The following is a 20,248-nucleotide window of genomic DNA, read 5'->3' as shown; positions in this document are numbered from 1 at the left end:
GCCCTAAAAGCTAAACAACTCTTTCTGGTATCTAGGAGGCGGCCTTGCTGCGGTCACCGTAGGCTGAAGAAACGAAAATGATCAGTAACTCTCGACGTTTCATAAGAAAAGAAGTGGAAGCTTACCTTTCGTGGCGTAGTCACTGGAGACACAAGAAGTAAGAGTCAGTGATCTGAGGCTTCGCAAGAACTTTCAGAAAAACTTACCCGTTCTCGACGATAACATCCGCGGGTTTTTGAGGCTTGCCGGAAAGGTAGTTCTCAATGATGACCTTGGTACCCTCAGCGTAACGAATTTGAGCGTCTATAGGGGAAAGCACGAAGGGAAGTCAGAAGCAGAGTCGGAGGAAGATAAAGTCACGAGTGCGAAGAACTCACCAAGAGTAGTTCCACTGCGGGCGTCGAGCGTTCGGTCAGCTATGAGCCAACAGAAGAGTGGGAAGTTAGGAAAAACTCACGAGTAATGCGGCACCATTCCGTTTCCAGAGGCTCCGTTGGGACCTTTCATCGATCGCCAGCAGTGGTCGGAAGGCGAGGGTTGCTTGGGCCAGACATCTCCTCCGTAACCAGCGAGGTGACCAGAGTTGACAGCCTCTGCGACATCCTCAGCAACGCAAATCGCTCCTCGAGCGGTGTTGACGAGCCATGCACCCTTCTTCATCCATGAGATCTTCTCCTTGTCGATAAGACCGAGAGTACCTGCAAAGTCGACGAAAAAGGAGTCAGTTGGGAAGATCGACAATGAGAGACGCTCGAAGACAGGAAGAAGAGCTTGCCAGCATGGAGAGGAGCGTTGATCGTAACGACGTCGCATTGCGAGAGGAAGTCCTTGAGGTCTTCGACTCGGCGAGCACCAACCTTCTTCTCGGCATCGGCGGGAAGAGATTGGTAGTCGTAGTCTGCGAGACGGGTAGAGTGTTAGGAACCCATTCACTGTGAGAAGGGAGGCGAAATCACGCACAAAGCAATTCCTTGCAGTTGAAGGGGAGGAGACGCTCGAGAACCCTGAATTCGCGGCATGATTGTGAGCGTTACGTCCAAGGCTGAAAGACAAGACCGATAAACTGACCTGTAACCGATACGTCCAGCCGCGAGAGTTCCGACAACCTTACCCTCGAGGTCGTAGGCGTTCTTAGCAACGGCAGCAACGTCCCATTCACCGGAGATTGCTTGCTCGTGTCCAACGTTGTAGTTGCGAACGAGGAGGAGGATCGTCATCATGACCTGAAAGAGCGAAAAGAGATAATCAGCTTCCGTTCCCTCGCTTCAGATCCAGTCACAATCGCACTTACATGCTCAGCAACAGAGACGACGTTTGAACCTAAACATTCGAGTAAAGTCGGGTCAGTTCAGCTGAAAACGGTGTTCAGTCTCGAACAAGCGACATACCAGTGACTTCAGCAACGGTGATCTTCTTCTCATTTGCGGCTTCGAGGTCAATGTGGTCGGATCCAACACCGGCTATACGAAGGAGTGACAAGTCAATAACAAGGCGAAGCGCTGAAAGAGGTCAAAACTAACCAGTGACGGCGAGCTTGAGGTTCTTTGCTTTTTCGATCAAATCGCGAGTGAGGTAACCGGGGTGGAAAGGAGTGGTGATGAGGATCTCGGCGTCGACGATGTGCTTTTGGAACTCGGAATTGGGTCCCTCCTTGTCACTCGTGACGACGAATTCGAATCCCTTCTCCTTTGCCCATTCCCTGATACCGAGAGCGTTTTCAGTGGTACCGAGGAGCTTGGGTTGTTCTTCGGCGTGCTTGCCTCCGTCGTAAAGAATAGCGAGAATCTAAACAGTCGTCGTCGAGAACAGCGTCAGAAAGAGAGAGATTGTGGGGATGGAAAGCGGGAGAGAAGAGCGGGAGCTCACTTTGGTCATATTGATTTGATAAAGCGGTGGAAAGTGTTTGAAGAGTGTGTAAAAGTGAGGAAGAAAGAAGAGAGAGTGAGAGAATGAGGTTGAGTTAGAACGATGATTTCACCGTGTGGGGGTGAGAGAGAACGAGTCTGACAAAAATGGGATTTCATAACCAGGTGAGCGAACTAACCTCGCGAGTTTAGACTCGGTCAAACCGAGAAAGGGGTCTTTCGCTCGTGGCCAGCTCGACTGCACTCCGTCGTCCGAGGTGATCCGATACCGTAGCAGTCCTCGTGAGAGGGAGGAGAGTGAACCCGAGATGGCCTCTCCGAACCTCGATCCGCCTGTGTTCGAAATGATTGACGAGCACGGACTACATTCTCGTTGATGAGCTTCGTTTCTGGCTGAGCTTTGGGCGAACGAAGCGGAAGAACCTGTCATCCAACCTCCACTTGACATTTCCCCTCTTCCGAAAGTCAAAACTGAGCCGAAAGAAACAGTCGTTCTGCAGTGGCGGAGAAATTGTACGTTTCGTGCCGAACTTATTCTGTCATCGTTCGACCACGCAGCAGTTAGAAAAGTATCGAGACTCTGCCTTCATTTCGCTCCTACCGAGATCGCGAGAGGACGAGTAAATGAACCGAGAGTAGCGACCAGTCTCGAAGGAATGAAGTGCGAGGGAAAGACACCTAGCTCGAAGGAATTGCAACATTGCGAAAGATGGTTTGAGACAGACTGGCAACAGAACTGATAGAGGAATAACGATACAGTGAGATGCGATGCGACGGAACAGAGAAGAGAAAGAAACGGATACAAGTGAGAAGATACATTTTGTCGAGCTCGAGGATACAAGCTTGTGAGAGTCGTGATCCGTTCAAGCCAAGTCGGAAAAGCCGACCGCTTTCGCGTCGAGATCGAACGTACTGTATACGTTTTCGAGGAATCTGATCAAAAACGCGAAAGTCAGTTTTCGATTTTCCTTTTCTTCGAGAATGCTCAGAACTCACGCATCTCCGAGCACCCATCCACTGATTCCAATATCAGCTCCGACAACTGCTCCCACGCATCTCGAGCTTCCCGAGCTGACTTTACCCAAGTTCCAACTCGATTCCGAGACGGCCCATTGCTCAGCGAATCCGGCGCCGAACGAGAACGAAACTTGAGGCGGCGAAGCACAGTCGTAAGTGTAGTAGCCGGATCCGTAGACTCCTGAGTTCGGGACTTGAGCCCAGAAAGCGGCAGCGTCGGCGGTAGGAGCCTGAAAAGAACGAAATGACAGGGGGATCAGTCGACTGAACCTGGCTCGTACGATCAACTTGAAAAAGAGGGACCTACGACAATGACGGACGTTCCAGTATCGATAATTGCACTGAACGTCCCAACCGAACCAACTTGAGTTCCTTCGACGTTGACTTTCGCATCCAATAACCAGTAACCCGCGTTCGTAACCGGGTAGTACTTCGTAGTTCCAGCTTTGAACATCGACGAGTCGAGTCCTCCGAGATATAATCGAGAACCGACACTCGCGAGATAAAACGAGAATTGATTCGCGACAAGTTTCGCTTGTTTCGTCAACGATTCGAAGACCGTCGTCGCTCCCATCGTCGAAATCGAAGAGAATGCCATTCCCATAAGTCCGTCGTAAGGATCTGTGGCGAAATCGGAAGTGAGCGCGTTCGCGACTCCGAACATTTGAGAGTTGATCGACATTCCTCCAACTGCGAAACGAGAATGGTCAGTCTCAGCGAGCTATTTGTTACGAGAGTAATGAGACTCACTAGTGACTGTGTCGGTGTAGACGACTCCTTGAGTCGACGAACCGTCTCCATAAGTAATGCTCAATTTCCTATCCGGAACTGATTTCGCCGTCGAAGATTTCGAAGGGTCGTACTTTTCGTGAGGCGCACAAGCTGCCGAGGTACATTTCGTCGATGGAACCCATAAGTCCGAGGAACTATTGAACGAGCGCGAAGAAGGAAGTCAGTCAAGATTGAAATTGTGAGCGGGAAACGAGTTGAGACGGGCTGGCTTACCCAGTATCGAAATTGATGTGGAAAGGCTGCGAAGGAGCGCCGATAGATAATGAGCCGGCCCAAACTACAACGCAGGCGGAAGAAGAACAAATTTCGTCAGTCTTCGTTTGCTCTCTTTCTCTTCATTCTTCTCTTTCTCCATCACTCGCTCAGGAAGAGTCTGAACTCACTCGAATTATCCGAATAGCTCGTCAACGCTACCGATCCCGATTGTTTCGAAGGAGGAGCCGAAGTGACCATCAAAGATCTGATCGAGCTCGTTGAGGTCGCCTTGTGTTTCGGGTTGTGAACAGCTTTCGGATTCTTCGGTACCGCTCTCCTTTCCAATGCTCGTTTGTTCGCGATCGGTCCAACGGATGCAGGGATCGAGGGAACACCGTGCAAGTTTGAAGAATCGAAAATCTTGTCCCTCTTTTCGTTCGTTCCATTTTCCTCCTCCTCCTTATCATCGTTCTCGAGCTGATTCTCATCCTCCTCGAATCCCCAAACAGAACCTCTTCGACTAATTCGATCGATTGAACCAGATGAAGAAGGTAGGAGGGAAGGATTGACGAATTCGGGACTGAGGAAATGTTTCTCCCCCGTGTTGAGTTTGAAGTTTTCCAATCCTCTCACATACTTTGTCCTTGCTCGAGCGAGATGAGCCTACGTCGTTGTCGTCGTCGTCGTCGTCGTCGATTTTGATTCGCCGAATTGGATCAAGAGACGAGAATGGCGGGAAAGAAGGGAGAATTAGGAAAGGGGAGCGAAAGGGGAAAGATGCATTAGTTTCTTCGTCTCTTTTCTCACAGGAACGAAAGGACAAATGCGCTGGGGACTAATGAACTCAGGAGTGGGTGAAGACGTACGTGTGCTTTTCCAAAGTCCAAAGTCCCATCATCGTTCATCAATTCGTCGCTCCCTCGTCGATGATGCAGGTGAATCGTTTGCGAGCTTGAAAGGTCGGCGTCTGATCCTGATTCGAGAGGGCTGCCAACGTCGAGAGATGGTCGTCGAGAAGAAGGGAGAGCGTCGACTGCTGTAGCCGAGAGAAGGAGAGCTGAAAGGGAAACGACTGAAATTGAAGTACGCATCTCGTAGACTCTTCTGCGGCGACGTCGATAGAGAGAAGGAGAGAGGATAGACCGAAGAGGTGACTGTCGATTGCAGATAGATAGGTAAAGAGTTGAGTGAAACGACGGAAGCGAGAGTCGAGGTTGATACGAAGGAACGAAGAACGGCTAGGAAGAAAGGAAAGGAAGAGAGAGGCAGGGAGAGGACAAAGAGGTGACAACCCTCGTTGTCAAGCAAGGTACTGCTATCCGAGAGGGATCGGCGCAGTTCCCCTTCTCGTGTGGAAAAGAAAGCGTCAAAGTCAAATCAAAAGAGAAAACTTGAACGGTAAAGTTTCGAGACATTCCCTTGATTGGTAGTATCATTGAATTTGTCCCTGTTGGAAGCACGGAAAGAGATATCTTGTCCGTTCTAGGGTCCGAATTCGTCTGTGAGCTCGAAGCGGACAACTCCAAGCCATTCGAGCAGCAGCACTGCATTAGCGACTCGTAGCGGGAGGAGGCTTGAGGGAATCTGTTCCTTCACTGTAGATCGCAGTCGAGGTTCCTTGTCGTGGAAGAAAGGCTTGAGAAAAGTAGGAGAGGGCTGGTCGATGGAGAAGAAAGAGGCAGGTCGTTCCTCGAAGGCTAGTGTGGGAAGTCGTCCGGTACGCGCAGCTTCACGGGAGAGCTCCGTTGATTGGTTCCGTGTCGTTGTAGGCTCAAGCGGTGAGGAAGGAGATGAAGAATTCGCGAGTGATTTCGCTCACATTTTGCGCATGGTTTTATTTTCTGCCCGCGCTCAAGTAGTCTCCGACAGAGATGAGATGAAGCCTAGCTCCCTAGCAGGTCAGCGTAACTCCGGGCAAATGCAGCGAAATTGAGAGTTTCTAACGGCGCTGTTTGCAGCACATTGTCTTTAGCTCAAGGGAACACAAAGAGGGAGCCATTGTTGCAAGGGAGAGCTAATACTGAGCGAGGGCACCTACAATTAAGCGTTGCTCCAGAATTTGGTCGCTCACGAAAAGTTTTGCCTTGTTTCGATAATTCGATGTTGTTTCGATTTCCTCAAGTTTCAGGTCACCTTGATCAAAAGGAACACCATGATCCATAAGAAAGCGACCACGGTTAATATCCCGAGTGTCCAACAAGTCGTCCCTCTCGTCTTACTCCTAACACCCTTCAACCTCTCCTGTTGCACCTTCATCTTCCCTTCGTTTCCTTCCAGTTGTTTCTCTGCTTCTTTCATCACTTCTTTATCCTTCTCGAGATTCTCGCTGAACACTTGAGAAGAGGTTTTCAGGGCGGAAGAGAGAGAGGTTAGGTCGGAAAGGAGAGAGGATTGTAAAGCGTGATGATGGGAGAGGAGGTCGGAGGATGTCACGGAGGAAGGAGAATCGGCGGGGAGAAGGTCGGAAATAGCACTGGATTTCGAAGGAGGTCCGTTCGAGGTGGAGGATTCGGCTTGTAATCGTTCGCGTTCTCGTTCTTTCTCACGCTCTTGCTCTTTCAGTTGTCGATTTCGGAGCCAGGGAGCAGGAACGTTTCGATGTCGAAGGGTTGAACCGGATCCTGTACTCGCCGAAAGTTCGGAAGGATGTGGCTTGAGCTCGTAAGGGTTCGAAGGAGGGGGAGAAGGAGATCGAGAACGAGACGAGGTCGAAGAAGGGACGAAAGTCGAGTTCAGTAGGACGGGTTCATCTCGTTTCGGTTTCTTCGTCGGTAGAGGAGATGATGAGGCTGGTGTAGATGGGGATTGAGGTCGAGAGCTGCGAGGGATCGGCATTGGAGGAGGTAGAGTCGGGAGTAAGAAATCTAAATCGAGTCCTCCTGCACTTCGTTCGACCGGGGTCGAAGATCTTGAGCTCGCCTATCAGACAGATCAGGCCGTCAACTTTCATTCTATCAAAGGGGATAGATAAAGGACGACCTACGGAGACCAGTTCCCACGAATCTTGCAATTTCTGGTCGGCTTTATCGATTCTCATTTCGAGATCTGCCAACGATCCTTGTGAAGGGGCACCACTGCGACTGATGCATCGAAAGATTCGCTCACATGCTAGCCTAGAGAGCTAAAACAGAGAACGAAGCTCACCTTGTTGAAGGAGGATAGAAGTCTGTCGAGTTCGTGGCATTCCTCGCTTGTTGCAACAGCTCACGCGCGTGTTTGACAGTCTACAATATCACACAAGTTAGTGGTGATCCAGCACGAGGTAAGGGAGAGTGATTTACGGCTTGTAGTTTGAGATGTGTCAGATGATCCGAAGGAGGGGACGCATCCTTCTCCAATAGCCTCACTAAGCGTTCTAGCGTGACCCTGTCCTTTGTCGTACTCATCTGCGAGAGGATTATGTAAGCCGAGTCGAGTGTTTGAGAGAGAGAGGGAATCGTTCATTCTCCTTTCTCTCCCACAAACACTTCACTTCGATCAAACGTCAAACGCTCTCTTTCACAGTCGCTTGAGGACTGTTGTATTACGCAGGTACCCTAAGATCTATCTTCCCTATAGATCGTCCCCCATCATGTCGTGAGTTCTCTTTCCCGCTCATCTCTCACTTTGATCAAACTGAAGGCTGACTGATCGATACGCGAGGATAGTCACGGCGGTGGTGCTTCTCATTTGGCTGCCATTTGTACGTACCCTCCGCCCTCAGCTACGCCCAGCCACTGATCTTTCCTTCTCTGAGTTTCCAGATGGTTCCGAACAAGACAAAGTCAACTGTTCCTTGTACGTAACTCTCTCTGACACAATCCTCGAGCTCATTACTGACTCAATTCGACCCACAGCTACTTGAAGATCGGAGCTTGTCGACACGGAGAACGTTGTTCCCGGAAACACATCAAACCTCAATTCTCGACGACCCTCGTCGTGTACAACATGTATCAAAACCCGATGCACAACCCCGCAATGACTTCGAATCCTCACTTGAGACCTCCCGGAGCACCGCCAGTAGATGGCCAGAATTTGGAATCGAAGATGAGTGAAGATGAAACTTCGGAATATTTCGAGAAGTTCTGTAAGCTGTCCTGTTCTTGCTCTCTCTGTAGTTGACCTCGAGAGCTGACGAGATTGTACGGGGATGTATAGACGAAGATGTGTATTGTGAATTAGTTAAGTACGGAAACTTGTTGGAGATGCACGTTTGCGATAACGTCGGAGATCACTTGATCGGGAACGTGTACGCTCGTTTCGACTGGGAAGATGAAGCGGCATCAGCAGTAGAAGCTTTGAACAAGCGTTGGTACGCTGGTGAGTCCTTCCTTTCTTTTTCTCCCTCTTCTCCCTCTTTCTCTCTTCGTCCTATGACTAACCACTTTTGACATGATCGCGTTTAGGTCGACCACTCTACGCTGAGCTATCGCCCGTCACAGATTTCCGAGAAGCTTGTTGTCGACAAAACGATCTCGGACAATGCGATCGAGGAGGTTTCTGCAACTTCATGCACTTGAGACACCCTTCGAGGAAACTGTTGAGGGAATTGCAGAGACAACAGAAGAAGGAAAGGATCGAGAACCCAAAGTGAGTCACTCGAATCGCTGCTTTTTCTTTCAATCTCGAAAACCGAGAACTGACAACCTTTTCTTGGCGTTGTAGTCCTCGAGACGAGGAACGAAGGAAAGAGATGGAAATGCTTGGATTTGGAGCCGATGGACCTGGAGGAGGAGGAGGTGGAGGTGGACGTTACTGAGGTTAAAGATTCGAGTAGAATCTGCAGTTTGTCAAAAGTACCTCGTTCCCTCACCTCGTTCATCTCTCTGGTCGCGTCACTCTGCTGTGAGAACGTTGGAGCTAAGTAAATGTTACTGTTGCAAGACGAGGGGCATAGTAGGGCTCGCTAGACAAAAAAGAATAGGAGTTCACGAAACGATACTTTCAAGGGATAGATAGAAAGAGCGAGATTTCGTCAATCAATCGTGGGTGAGCGACTCCTCCGGCGATACGAAGGCTCTGAACGCCAATCACGCGGGGCGGGCCCTGCATCGCGACTGGCGGCACTGAACGCGGCTCTGTCTCGCCTCGATGCAGGATGTTCTGCTCGGACTGTGGCAAATTGACGTTGGAAGAAGTCAGCATCATTGCGTGGGACACCTGAGTAAGGTCAAGTGACATACCTCTTTCGCGGCGGACGAGTTCAATAATGGTGGTCACGAGGCTGTCCGGCGACGGAAGAATAACAGGCGTGTGGTTTCGCAACTGTACCGAGAGGGGTCAGTCATGTATCGAGGCGCTTGCAGTGGAGAGCCTCTTACACCAATGATCAGCTCGTTCAAACACTCCAGGAACAATCGCCACGCCTCGTCATCGCAGAGAAAATCGACCAGCTCGTTTTTAACGCGGAATCTCCCCTCCATCGCTCTCTCCCAGCTGGTGACTTCTTCCTTTCCGAGACTGGGTTCGGCGAGGTCTGCGACTTCGATGACAAGCTCTTCGAATTTGTTCTGCTTCTGCTCAGCGATGATCTCTTCCTCAAAGCCGTTCGCGGTCCAGGTCGGCGTAATGCGATAAGGCCAGGAGTCCGGCACGATCTGAATCATCAAGGGGCCCGTCAGCCTGATCCAAGAAAACAATAAAAGCACAAAAGACTCGTCCAGAGCCCTACCAATTTTTGACGGTCTTCCTGGTCTGTTGAGGTCGCGAGCTCTTTCATCTTACCGAGACGAGACATCATGAGCTCCCACGTACCACTTCGACTGGGATCCGTGAAGAAACCCCCGAGATCGTTCCCGCTCATAAATGCTCTGTGCATGGCTTGTTGCCAGTGCTTTGCCCTGAGTGTACTGAAGCCTACCCGCCACGAGAGATTGTCCGTGAGCTCTTCAACGGTAGATACGAAGTCGTCTCGACGCCGATTCAACTCGAGCGGCATCTTTGTCTGCGCGGATTGAGAACAGCAAGCGGAAATCAGCCTCAACACTCAAGCTCCAAGACCAAACGGGGGAAGACTTACCGAGATCGAAACGCTTCCTGAGGCGAAGGAAGAGAGGCAGAAGCGGAGACCAAGAGCAGAGCTCGTTTTTGCGACCCGAACCGAGCGCTCAGCGTCCGCGGTAAGTCCGATGAATTCCTCTCCTCGTCGTCACACGCCTAGAGCATCGGCATCAGTGAGCGACCTTTCGATTGGGACGGATTAAACTGTGCCCTTCCGTGGCCTGAACGAGGTACGGAAACGAACAGATAGTGATTGATCAAGGGAAACATCAACGACAGCGAGATGTTGACGTGAGGGACTCTTCTTGACTTGACTGAGCATTCGCCTTTTGCACACACTCTATCGAATCCTACCAGTGTAAAGGTGTCGAGTCCGGATAGAGCTCCCCAGGCTCGAGGTCGAGCGACGGTTGGCGACGGTTGTTTGCGTCTGGCCTGCCTCGTCTTCTGCCTCTAACGACACCGTACCCCGAGAACGTTCCACGCACTGGCGGAAGCTGTCCTCGCGGTGAGACAGGTGGTGTATCGAAAGGCCCACGACGTCTGACCGGGTTGAACTGGTTTTGGTCTCGGAACGACGCGGCTAAACGATCATGCAGATCAGTGACCCGGAAGCAACGCTGGTACACAACTCAGTGACGTACTTCGTTCGTTCCGAAGTCGAGAATGAATGTAGTCCGCGATTCCTGTCGCACCCAGAAGTATCGGGAAAGGTCGAGTCGCTGAAATTCGATTACGTCGGAACTGTTTGGAGAACATTCAGTACAAGTTTATGCATGTAGGGAAGAATATCTCTCACCTCGATGATATAGAAATTCATTCGCTGTACAAACAATCTCCACGCGCGTTCGCCCTTTGTGAGCATGTCGACTAGTTGCCCCTGACGCAGAAACCTTCCCTCCATATCGTAGACCCACCGGTTGGCTTGTTCGCCATTGAAACGCTGTGCGATGAAGTCCGAGACTGAATCGACCAAATTTCGGAATTCTCTTCGCTTTCGCTCAGCGTTGATCACGCCAACGAATCCGGTCGCGGTCCAGGGCTCCTCGAGGCGAGGGGGAGAGGATAAGGGTTCGATCTGCAGAGTCGAGAGAGACCGTTAGCTTGATCAGGGAGAAGCGCTTGTGCGAGCGGACAGGACTCATTTAGAATCTTACCAATTCTTCAGGATCCTCTAATGCGAACTCCTTCATTTCTTCGAGACGAGACTCCATGAGGTCCCACATTCCACGTGGTTCCGAGTCCGCAAGGAAAGGCTTCAGTTCTCCCTCCTCGTTCATGAATTCACTCTTCATTTCTTGTTCCCACTTCTCTGCCTTTTCCTCACCGATATGCGGGTTCAACCTATGCGCGATCTCTTCGATTAGGACTGGAAACTTCTTCCGAAGTACGTTCCAGTGAGTCGGAATCCCCATTCTGCGGCGAAAGGTGACTAGCGAGGGAGAGGGACAATCAGCGTTCGACGATCAAGGCTGCAAGCATAGCAGAGAGCCTACTCTGAGAGTGGACGTGTACTCACTATGAACCCTGCCAACCCGAGGTGAACCTGAACAAAGAGGAGCAAGAAGAGGAAAGCCGACGAGATCTGTTCGATCGAACCGTGCACTCGGCAACCGCGGTAAGTCCGGCGCGCTCACCTCGACGTCGTCACATATGAATCAGAAGGGCGTAAGGTCCAACTTACGAGTGCAATCGATTATGCAGCCCCGTCCGTGTCTTCGACCGTCTCGGCGGTCTCGCCTTACAGCCGAAACCTCGTCCCCGACGCTCACACGGCTTCTTCCCGTATCCGTACCACATCTTCTCTTCTCCGGTTCCTCTTCTCCGATTCATCTTCTCCGATTCCTCTTTCCCAATTTCCAGGCTTACGTGTTCGAAAGGTCGAAGTTGAGTTCGAAGAGTCGGCAGAATCGAATACCTCATATCGTCGAGATGCAGAATCTTTCAGCACGAAGGGTAATTCGATGGTAACAGAGCCGTCTAGAGGTAGGTACGCTGGGATTCAGAGCGCTACAGAGGCTAGCTGGAGGTGTCGAAGATCTAACATTGATGAGGCGAGTGTCGGAGTTTCTGCTGACGGGATTCGTTGAGGGCGGATGTGTTGGCAATATGATCGCGTACAATTACGTCGGACCCGTCAAGTAGGCTTCTTGAGTGATGGTCGAGGAGGAAAGGACACTTCGTTCGAAACTCTCGGTTTCACTCCTGCTCTTCGCCTCCAAATCTCGCCTGCCACAGAACGACTATCTCAACGTATCCGAATCAGCTCCCGTGCGTGGCCATCGCCTTCGCTGCCGATTTCCGAGGCTTCGTGTTGACTGAACCCAGAATCGACCCTCTCGAGCCAGCTCCCAATCAGCCGAACGAGTCGTACGTAAGACGTTCTTGGCCACTCCGGTATGATCGAGCTAACTCTCAGCAGAGCAGACATCCCAGAATCTGCCCTTGCTATCTTTCCCAATTCCAAGCTATCAAGTCTCTTGGTGATAATGCTCTGTCTTCCTCCGTTATCCAGCTCGCTGAACCTCGAGGAGCTACCTCCGTACTGCAGCTCAGGGACATGAGGGGCGGCGACAAAAGTCTCGCTCTCAGTTTCCGGTTCTCTTCTTCCAGGCAGGCAGGTTGGCGCACAGCAAACCTCGTAGAAGCATCTTGAATCGCAGAACTCCACACACACTAGAACGCCGGCTCAATCACTCAGAACGATTCCGTCACCCAGCACTCCCACGCAATCTCCTTGCCTCATCGCAGCGTCCCCGACTTGGTCCCTTAGAGGCCTCCCCTTAAATTAGCCGGTTCGAGGTGTTGCCATGATACATCCTTGCGATTCGACTCGAAGGTTTGAGGGAGGTTTGTTCTATCGACGACGGAGGGAATCAGATGGGATCGTTATGACGAGTTTTGGACTGCCCAGAATCTTTACCTTGTGCCGGTTCGTTGAGACAGGCACTGAAGCCCGAGACCCGAAATTCTTCCGGTAACGTGTATACTGGTGGTCCCTCGCGCCTCTCGTTAAGATCCTGTCGTCAAACCAATCGAGAGGAAATTAATATTTTCTCGTTTGTCCACGAAAATTGACTCTCCCCGTAAAGTGTCTCGTACGTACCTCGAAAGTTAAGCCGATGCGTGTACCCAAGAAGTCCTTCATGCATACCATCTGCCTCGAGACGTCTCGATTGAATGCCTCGAATCGAAGAGACAATGGGTTCCATGTCCTGTCATCCGCTAGCTCAACACGACATACTGCTCTTCCACCTTTGCTTGTCCCCCAAAAGGCTGAGTTCATCCCGTGGACCCAGTCGACGACAGTCTGAGAGCGTTGCAAGAGCCTCAAACAATCGGCGAGATTGTGGATCCAGTTTGACAACGTGTGACCTCGCCGCCTGAGCTTGATCACTGAATCCGCAGAGCGTTCCATCTTGTCCGCAACGTATGGAGGCAACCTGTCGGCAGTGATTGGTACAGAATCAAAGCTAGAGTACGAGAACACGACCCTTCTTCCCCAGAAGTGCAGCGTACGGGCGCCGAGGGAGCTTGCTCTGGTATCTCCACATCGGCTCGGCATACGAACCCTCTGAATGAGCAGGAGATCTCGCCGAGCGGAAACTGCAGAGGAAACAAGAGAAAAAAGTGGGACGGATCCAGACCGAGCTCAAATTGAACAAAAACTCCATGAAAAAGCCCATCCTCCTCCCTGGTCAACATGGTACACGAGCAACAACGAACCAAAGCGCCTACGCCAGAGACTACTCCCTCGACGTCCTCCTCTCTCGTTTCATCTGTTTCTCAATCTCTTTCCATTCTTCCTGCTCTTCCTTCCTCTCCTGTCTCCTACTCCACTTGTCTTCCCATTCCTCAACTTTTCTGCGCATTGCTCTGAACGGGTTCCCAGGCTGCGGTAGAAGATGGCGACGTTCGTTCGTGCTTGGGAACAAGCGTTGCGAGGTTTCTCGAAAGTTTTGAGCGCTGTAGTTGTCGTCGTACCAATCGGGATCTTCCGAGTCGCTGCGAGTCGAAAGAAAGTCGGAGCGAACTTGCGTGGAGGCGGTCGAAAGAGGTCGTTCGGAGGGAGAGAGAAGGAGAGGTTTCTCTTTCTCTTCGTCAGAAAGTGACGTGAGAGCTGGCGAAGGAGGAGGGGAATGAATCGAGTAATCAGGTTTTACCGTCGAGCTCGAAAGAGAATCAGCGCTGTTCCCCTTTTCGTCGACTTCGGTATCGGAAAGCGATTGCTTCTCCTCCTCCGTCTTCTTCTTCCTTCGTTTCTTCTTTTCCTCTTTCGAGCGAATCGAGAAGTAGGGAACCGGCCAATGATCTTTCAGTTCTTGTTCGAAAGGCGAGAGAGTCGTGAACAAGTCGGGGTTCGAAAAGAGAGCGGAAACGATAGGACGAAGCTGAGAAGGGGGTTGATATCGAATCGAAGCGTGAATGAATTCGTTCGTGGAGCTAGACGCGATGAGGACAAATGTCAGTGATCGCATTCCGAAGAGACCGAGAACGATGTGTCGACGTACGTGTTGATAGTCAACGGCACAGGTCGTTCCACAGACTTCGCCAACAAGAACTGACCGACCCTCGACTTGTGAGGAGGCATCTTCCCATACCCCTCAGCCGTTTCGTTACACATTTTGTTCCTCAAGAATTCCATATCAATCTCCAACATCCCCTTGACCTTGTCGCACATCCACCACAACGACAAATAGCCGAGATCTCCATCCATGTAGCCTCCTCCGACGTCGGCATGAGCTCCAGAGAACCAAGTCTGTTCGAGGTATTGGCCCTTCGGTCGTCCGAGCGGGTTCGAGACCCACAAGGCGGGAACGTAGTCGACTCGGAATTCGTCGAGAGGCAGAGCTTGAACGGCATGTTCGATACAGGTCTCGAGTCGAGTTTCGTCAAAGCCAAACGAGTCGAATTTGATCGCGGGAGGTTCTTGCGAGGGAGAGCGGCGAAGTGTCGAGGGTCGTCCTCGAGTCGCGACCTGAGAATATTTCCAAGCTAGTCAATCTCAACTTTTGATGTTACATGCGACGAGAGAGCTTACCGTGTCGAACAACCCGACGAATTTGATCAAAAACTTCCCTTTCCTCGCGTACTCCAGATCCTGTTCCCTCTTTTCACTCGAATAACTCGCCAATAATTTCTGAATCGTCTTGGCACTCTTGAAAGCTTCTTTCGGAGAATCCCCAGTACGTTGATCGAGGGCCTCGAAGAGAGCCGGGAAGAGATGCATGGTTTTCCGAGGATGCAGAATTCCGATGACGGAGATCAACGAAGCAACGAGTCGAACGGTGTAGGCTCCGCGCGAGAATCCAAAGAGAAAGATCTACAGGAGGATGGACAGGTGAGCACTGAAAGCGAGACAGAGGCAGAAAGAGGGTTCGAGCTTACTTCGTCGCCTGACTCCCAATTCAACCCGAGGAAAGAATAGATGTTCCTGACACTATCCATGATTCCAGTACCGAGAGCTCCCTGCACGCGTCAAGCGGCGTCAGCTTCCATGTCTCGTCAAGCGAACACGCGGGAAGAGCAGAGGATTTCGACTCACGCTGACCAAACCTCCAACTTTGCCATCTTCCGTTCCCACTCCACCCAAGTACAACTTGATCTGTTCAATTTCCGTCCCATTTCGCTTGTCTTCTTCTTTGATGGCTCGAGGGAGTCGACCAATGTTTGTGTAGAGTCGAGTTTCTTGTTCGGAATCAGCGTCTTCGAGGGTACCGTCACACAAGATAATGAGTCGTTTCATCCTCGTTGCTGGAGATCGCGCTCGATTGAAGGGGGCGGAGGGAAAGAAGGGAAGAGCAGTGGGAAGCTTTGGGCATGGAAAGAGACAAGGTCCGTGAGCGGTCCGCGGAGCTTTAATCGGTGATGAGTCAGACGGAGTTACGCTCGTAACGTAAATAAGGGCTTAGGCTGCGATACTTAAGACGAGCTGCAAGGTGAAAGTTCAGAGGCGACTGAATGGAGCGAGAAATAGGAAAAGGGAATCCGTAGAATCGAATTTATCAGTCAACGATGAAAAGAGTGAAGCTAGTCGACGTACAACGAGGACAGGGAGAGGGAAAGAACGTCGAGAGTTGAGGTCGTATGAAGTCTACTTCGATTCTACCGAAAACCGTTCACAGAATCGGGCATCGTTTGCCGTTTTCTCCGCTCTCTTTCCCATCCTTGTCTGCCTCACTTGCATCCTCCTTTCCTTCTCTTTCGTTGTCCTTTTCTACGCTATCCTCGCCGTCATTCTCCTTCACTCGTTCGGCGGCTCTCCGTTTGATCCATTCCCTGTACTCGTTTTCGTCCCATTCTCCTTCTCCACTCCTGACTTCCTCGACCTTCTGCGCGATAAACTCTCTATCTCTATCGTCTCTCACACAGTGTCTCCAATACCCATCCATCGAGCGGATCAATCCAGGTGAAGAGAGGTAATGATTCGAAGAAGCTTGAAGGGCGAGGATGTAGAGCAGGAGGGAAGGGGGATGTTGTGGGAATCGGAACTGTTCATTCAGCCCACTGACTCAGTCTCGACGGAGTTCAGCAAGAGACAGAGAAGAAGGAAAGTGAACCTCGTTGAGACATTTTAGAATTCGAGTGATTCGCAAGAAATTGTGAGTATTCCTTTCGAGGTTCTGGAATCGACGTAGGTAGGAACTTGGAGATGGTGCAGGTGTGGAATCTTCGAGAGTCAATTCACCAGTTTGTTCGTCGACGAGTCGGAGACCATAGAATGCGAGCATGATACGATATCTATAGTGAGGAGAAGGTTAGCGGCGCAGGGTAAAGTCCGACATGGTGGGAACGACGTACGATTCGATCAGACGAGACATTGCAATCGGATCCTGTCTCAATTGAGCGATTTCGTGAAGTTCGAGAGGTTGCGCTTGATAATTCACTCCTTGTTCCCTTTGAATTCAAGCCGCTTGTCAGTCTCATGACCTCTACACTCTACTCTATTCCTCACCGAATGGGAAACAGCCACTGAACAAACGAATGATTATACTCCAACTCGTCCCAATTCCCCCTCAATTCATTCTGTAGTTCTTCTACCTTCTTTTTGCTCGGTTTCGCAGCGATTCTTCCCTGGTAGAAGTCGAGGTTCGCGCTTGCTTGAGGACGGACGGGGTTGGAAGGGTAGTGAGAGAGGAATTGAGAGATGTCTCGAGGGAGAGAGGCGGAGATTGAAGCGCGGGCACGGGGAGGCATTCTATGACAGTGGCGAGATTGGTAGAGTAGACTTGGAAGAGCGAGGGAGGTAGGACGACGGAGGTTAAGAGGTTGAGAGATGAAGAGCGAGAGTGATGTAATTGAGCTGGAGAGTGCCTTGTGTTGACGGCTGGTTTACTGCAGAGTGTCGTTCCAGATCTATCGAGAGCGAGCGAGTTGCGAAGGAGAGTCGGGTGAGCGGGAGCAGTTCGCTGAATTTCGCTTTTCGATTCGCTTCGTCGGACATCTATCAAGACCCAGACGTTTCCCGCCAATCAGGCGACCATCGAGGACAATCCCGTCCGGAGAAAAATGAGAAAGCGTTACAATCCGAACGAAAAGCTCTAACATCCTCAACCAACAAGTCGAATCGTATCCTCCTGTCTCTCCTGTCCTTCTCCTCTCCGCTCATCCTGACCTTCTTCTCCTCCATTGAACGAGATCTCTTCCCCTTCATCCGCCTCTCTCCGTTCCTCATTCTGACCCTGACCCTGAGCGCTCCTTCTTTCCTTCTCGAATTTCTCCATCGCTTCCTTCGTAACCCTCTCCCATTCTCTCCATTGTTCGTCCGTAGCGGAAGGTACTTCTAGTCTTTGGAACGGCGAATCAGTGATTCCTTGTCCGGGGGAGTCGAATTGAGGTTGAATACGAGGTGGAGAGAGGGGATCGAGAATCAGGGTTGTCGAATATCCGTAAGTTTCGTGCTGATGGGGATATGTTCCAGGAGGAGAAGAGGGATACGTCGACGTGGGAGAGGAGGTTGGGAGTGGGTTTGGAGACGGCTGGGCGGTAGAGGTCGGAGGAGGATGAGTAGCGAGAGTGTGGTAGGATGGAGATTGAGAGGGGAATGAAGCCATCACTCCGGGGAAAGGAGGTGGAGAGTTGGGATTGAAGGAACGAGTCGCAGTGGTCGTGGAGGGAGCTCCGTCACCTTTGTTATCGTTCGTGTCGATTCCCGCTCGAGTTCCCCAACCGACCTGCGAAAACGAGCCTTCAGTCAACGATCTAGCGTTTGTGCAAGGGAGGAAACAACTCACCTCGTGTAATGTAAACAGAGCATAGAGCTTCATCACACTGAAATAATACCCAAACGCGACCCACATCGGTACATAAATCACATCTCCCGGTCGATTCCACAAATGCGGCGCCAGTTTCGCCGTCCTCGTCGCTGTAAGCCATACACACCACGACAAGAGGATATTCCATACGGGGAGGATGTAAACGCCGTTGACTGGGTCGTTTGAAGCTGAACGAGCGCAGAGGAAGATTACGAGAGCGGGTCCGGCGAGGAGAGTGAAAGGATTGAGGAATTTATCGATCATCGAGTAGGCGACTGAGAGCGACTCGAATGTCAGTCAGTGGGCAAGACGAGAGAGGGGAAACGAGGGGAATGTACCGTAGGGATGAGCAGTCCAGATATGCCGTTCGATGAAGATACTCCTCAAATCACTTCTCCAAGTGTTTCTCGTCCACCTCAGGACCTAAAGCGGAGTGAAGTCAGTTTGACTAGAAGAGAACCTATGAAAGCAGGGAAAGCTCACCTGCTTGAGGAAAGTCCAATCATCCTTCATCGTACTCTTCAATTCTGCACCTTTCGTCACCTGGACCCAAGTCTTCCATCCATGACTGACGCACCACCTCGTCAAGAACTTATCATCTCCAGCTGTGAATCCCGAATCAAAACACATCAGCTCGGTCGTTCTACAGGCGGATGGAGAGATTCGCAACTCACAATTTAGATGGTATTTTCCCCTCCAATAATCATTCGTAAACTGTGTAATGAACTCCGGATCCTTCAAGATGATACTTCTATACGCCGCCGTTCTTCCACTCAAACAAGGAATTCCTCCATCGAGGTAACTACTCGCCGCGATTTCGACATTTCTGATCGATAATCGGAAAGCAGCGAGAGTTTCCCAGACTGTCAATTTACCGGTTGCTCTCAAGGGGGCGACGACTTGTGATGTACCAACTCCACCGATCGAGAGGTCTTCGAAACAGGCTAGAACGTAGGAGAGTAATCGAGCGGGCCAAATCGCATCGTCGTCGGCGAAAACCTAGCAAATCACCAACTTCGACCCAGTCAGATCAGGTCTTGATCCTCAGAGTTGTTTTGATGACTCACGATGATATCCGTTTGAGTTCTCTTGATCCCCTCAACCATTTGTTTCCTCTTGTTCGCTTTTTCTACCCCAAACACCCTCACTCGTCCCTTCCCGTCTCGACCCATCATTCCCTCTTTAACCATCTCTGGATTCTTCTCGGCGTCTTCTCGATTCATTTCGGCTGCTAGTTCTTCGAGAGCCGGGAGAACGGCAAAAGTCGTGATGATGATGATTTCGTAGGGTTGTCCTACTAGCCAGGATCTCATCGCTGTTAGGAAATGCGCATCGGAGTCGATTGTTGGAACGACAATCTAGACGAGGTGGGATAGGTCAGCATAGAGAAGGGAGGCGAGAGAGGCAGACAAACAAACGGTAACGTCTTCTTGAGGAAAGTAGGTCGGTTTCTTCGGTATTGGGATGGGTTTGTAAGACCATGCTGCGAGTAAACGGATGATGAACCATAGGTATCGAAACACTCCGATCAAACCGAGCGGTAGGACTGTTGACAGACGAGAAACATTCAGCGGTTCTACTTCTGAGCGAGGCAGTGATGGGGAAACTTACAGAAGGAGAAATGATCAGACGTTAGATAGAGCATGTCGACATGGAGGCACTCGAAACAGAAACAATACCCTAGCTAGAGTGAGAGAGCGGTGAGAGTTGAGAGAGAGGAATTATTGGAAAAGCAACTGCCGAAGCGAGAGAGATCTTTCGGTTGCGATTAGAATATCTTCTATCGCTTGCCGATCTTCTTTCCGAACCCATAACCAAAGTCTAGATCGCATTCGACAGTGAGGAGTGAAGCGAAGGAGTGAAAGGGAGGGAAACTTTTGGAATCTGAATTGGTTCTCCTCGATCAGAACTACGACCCGAGTAGAAACTACCTGAGTGAGCTCTACTGACACTCATTCTATCCCTCTGAGCTCCGACTAACTTCGCACACCCTCTCGCGCTGTAGCTTATTGGATTGATCGAGGTTCGTCTCTCTCATCCTTTTTTTGATCCACCTTTGCACCGCTCTCTTTGACTCACCCGAATAATCAATTGCAGGCTAGTGTATGCTCCTACGCCCCTTTACCCAACAACTCAGTCGTATCC

The 20,248-nt window shown here is 50.8% G+C and overlaps 8 protein-coding genes across 8 annotated transcripts; 1 reads left to right on the top strand and 7 right to left on the bottom strand.

Annotated features, from left to right (window-relative positions):
• Positions 1-31: 31 nt before the first annotated feature.
• On the bottom strand, positions 32-1,875 carry FDH1 (formate dehydrogenase (NAD+); the record flags this gene model as incomplete). Its single annotated transcript, XM_076633369.1, has 12 exons — positions 32-63; positions 126-142; positions 207-303; positions 378-391; positions 458-698; positions 776-898; positions 961-1,004; positions 1,069-1,223; positions 1,292-1,320; positions 1,389-1,460; positions 1,521-1,785; positions 1,867-1,875. The coding sequence occupies 12 exons, from the start codon at positions 1,873-1,875 to the stop codon at positions 32-34; spliced, it is 1,098 nt and encodes a 365-aa protein (XP_076486680.1).
• An 853-nt stretch (positions 1,876-2,728) lies between these two features.
• On the bottom strand, positions 2,729-4,960 carry JCM6883_005843 (uncharacterized protein; the record flags this gene model as incomplete). The annotated part of the gene is made up of 7 exons (XM_076633368.1): positions 2,729-2,798; positions 2,862-3,112; positions 3,190-3,572; positions 3,633-3,808; positions 3,888-3,951; positions 4,058-4,532; positions 4,736-4,960. The coding sequence occupies 7 exons, from the start codon at positions 4,958-4,960 to the stop codon at positions 2,729-2,731; spliced, it is 1,644 nt and encodes a 547-aa protein (XP_076486679.1).
• Positions 4,961-5,993: 1,033 nt separating this feature from the next.
• On the bottom strand, positions 5,994-7,255 carry JCM6883_005842 (uncharacterized protein; the record flags this gene model as incomplete). Its single annotated transcript, XM_076633367.1, has 4 exons — positions 5,994-6,788; positions 6,853-6,949; positions 7,014-7,093; positions 7,151-7,255. The coding sequence occupies 4 exons, from the start codon at positions 7,253-7,255 to the stop codon at positions 5,994-5,996; spliced, it is 1,077 nt and encodes a 358-aa protein (XP_076486678.1).
• Positions 7,256-7,440: 185 nt separating this feature from the next.
• On the top strand, positions 7,441-8,607 carry JCM6883_005841 (zinc finger CCCH domain-containing RNA-binding protein; the record flags this gene model as incomplete). Its single annotated transcript, XM_076633366.1, has 7 exons — positions 7,441-7,445; positions 7,517-7,551; positions 7,613-7,646; positions 7,706-7,935; positions 8,007-8,168; positions 8,255-8,438; positions 8,514-8,607. The coding sequence occupies 7 exons, from the start codon at positions 7,441-7,443 to the stop codon at positions 8,605-8,607; spliced, it is 744 nt and encodes a 247-aa protein (XP_076486677.1).
• Positions 8,608-10,993: 2,386 nt separating this feature from the next.
• Positions 10,994-11,263, bottom strand: JCM6883_005840 (uncharacterized protein; the record flags this gene model as incomplete). Its single annotated transcript, XM_076633365.1, has 1 exon — positions 10,994-11,263. The coding sequence occupies one exon, from the start codon at positions 11,261-11,263 to the stop codon at positions 10,994-10,996; it is 270 nt and encodes an 89-aa protein (XP_076486676.1).
• A 2,331-nt stretch (positions 11,264-13,594) lies between these two features.
• JCM6883_005839 (T6SS phospholipase effector Tle1-like catalytic domain-containing protein) lies at positions 13,595-15,594 on the bottom strand (the record flags this gene model as incomplete). Its single annotated transcript, XM_076633364.1, has 5 exons — positions 13,595-14,291; positions 14,360-14,826; positions 14,890-15,171; positions 15,237-15,317; positions 15,394-15,594. 5 exons carry the CDS (start codon positions 15,592-15,594, stop codon positions 13,595-13,597), a joined length of 1,728 nt encoding a protein of 575 aa, XP_076486675.1.
• A 373-nt stretch (positions 15,595-15,967) lies between these two features.
• JCM6883_005838 (uncharacterized protein) lies at positions 15,968-17,045 on the bottom strand (the record flags this gene model as incomplete). Its single annotated transcript, XM_076633363.1, has 4 exons — positions 15,968-16,339; positions 16,409-16,589; positions 16,650-16,745; positions 16,804-17,045. 4 exons carry the CDS (start codon positions 17,043-17,045, stop codon positions 15,968-15,970), a joined length of 891 nt encoding a protein of 296 aa, XP_076486674.1.
• Positions 17,046-17,398: 353 nt separating this feature from the next.
• On the bottom strand, positions 17,399-19,748 carry JCM6883_005837 (glycosyltransferase family 2 protein; the record flags this gene model as incomplete). The annotated part of the gene is made up of 8 exons (XM_076633362.1): positions 17,399-18,022; positions 18,083-18,378; positions 18,442-18,526; positions 18,587-18,708; positions 18,778-19,102; positions 19,171-19,461; positions 19,522-19,649; positions 19,715-19,748. The coding sequence occupies 8 exons, from the start codon at positions 19,746-19,748 to the stop codon at positions 17,399-17,401; spliced, it is 1,905 nt and encodes a 634-aa protein (XP_076486673.1).
• Between the last annotated feature and the right edge of the window lie 500 nt (positions 19,749-20,248).

This window comes from Sporobolomyces salmoneus (assembly GCF_050403485.1).
Source record: "Sporobolomyces salmoneus JCM6883 DNA, S_salmoneus_JCM6883_v1_ctg37, whole genome shotgun sequence".
NCBI classification, from domain to species: Eukaryota; Fungi; Basidiomycota; class Microbotryomycetes; order Sporidiobolales; family Sporidiobolaceae; genus Sporobolomyces; species Sporobolomyces salmoneus.
This window is presented reverse-complemented; position numbering and strand designations above follow the sequence as displayed.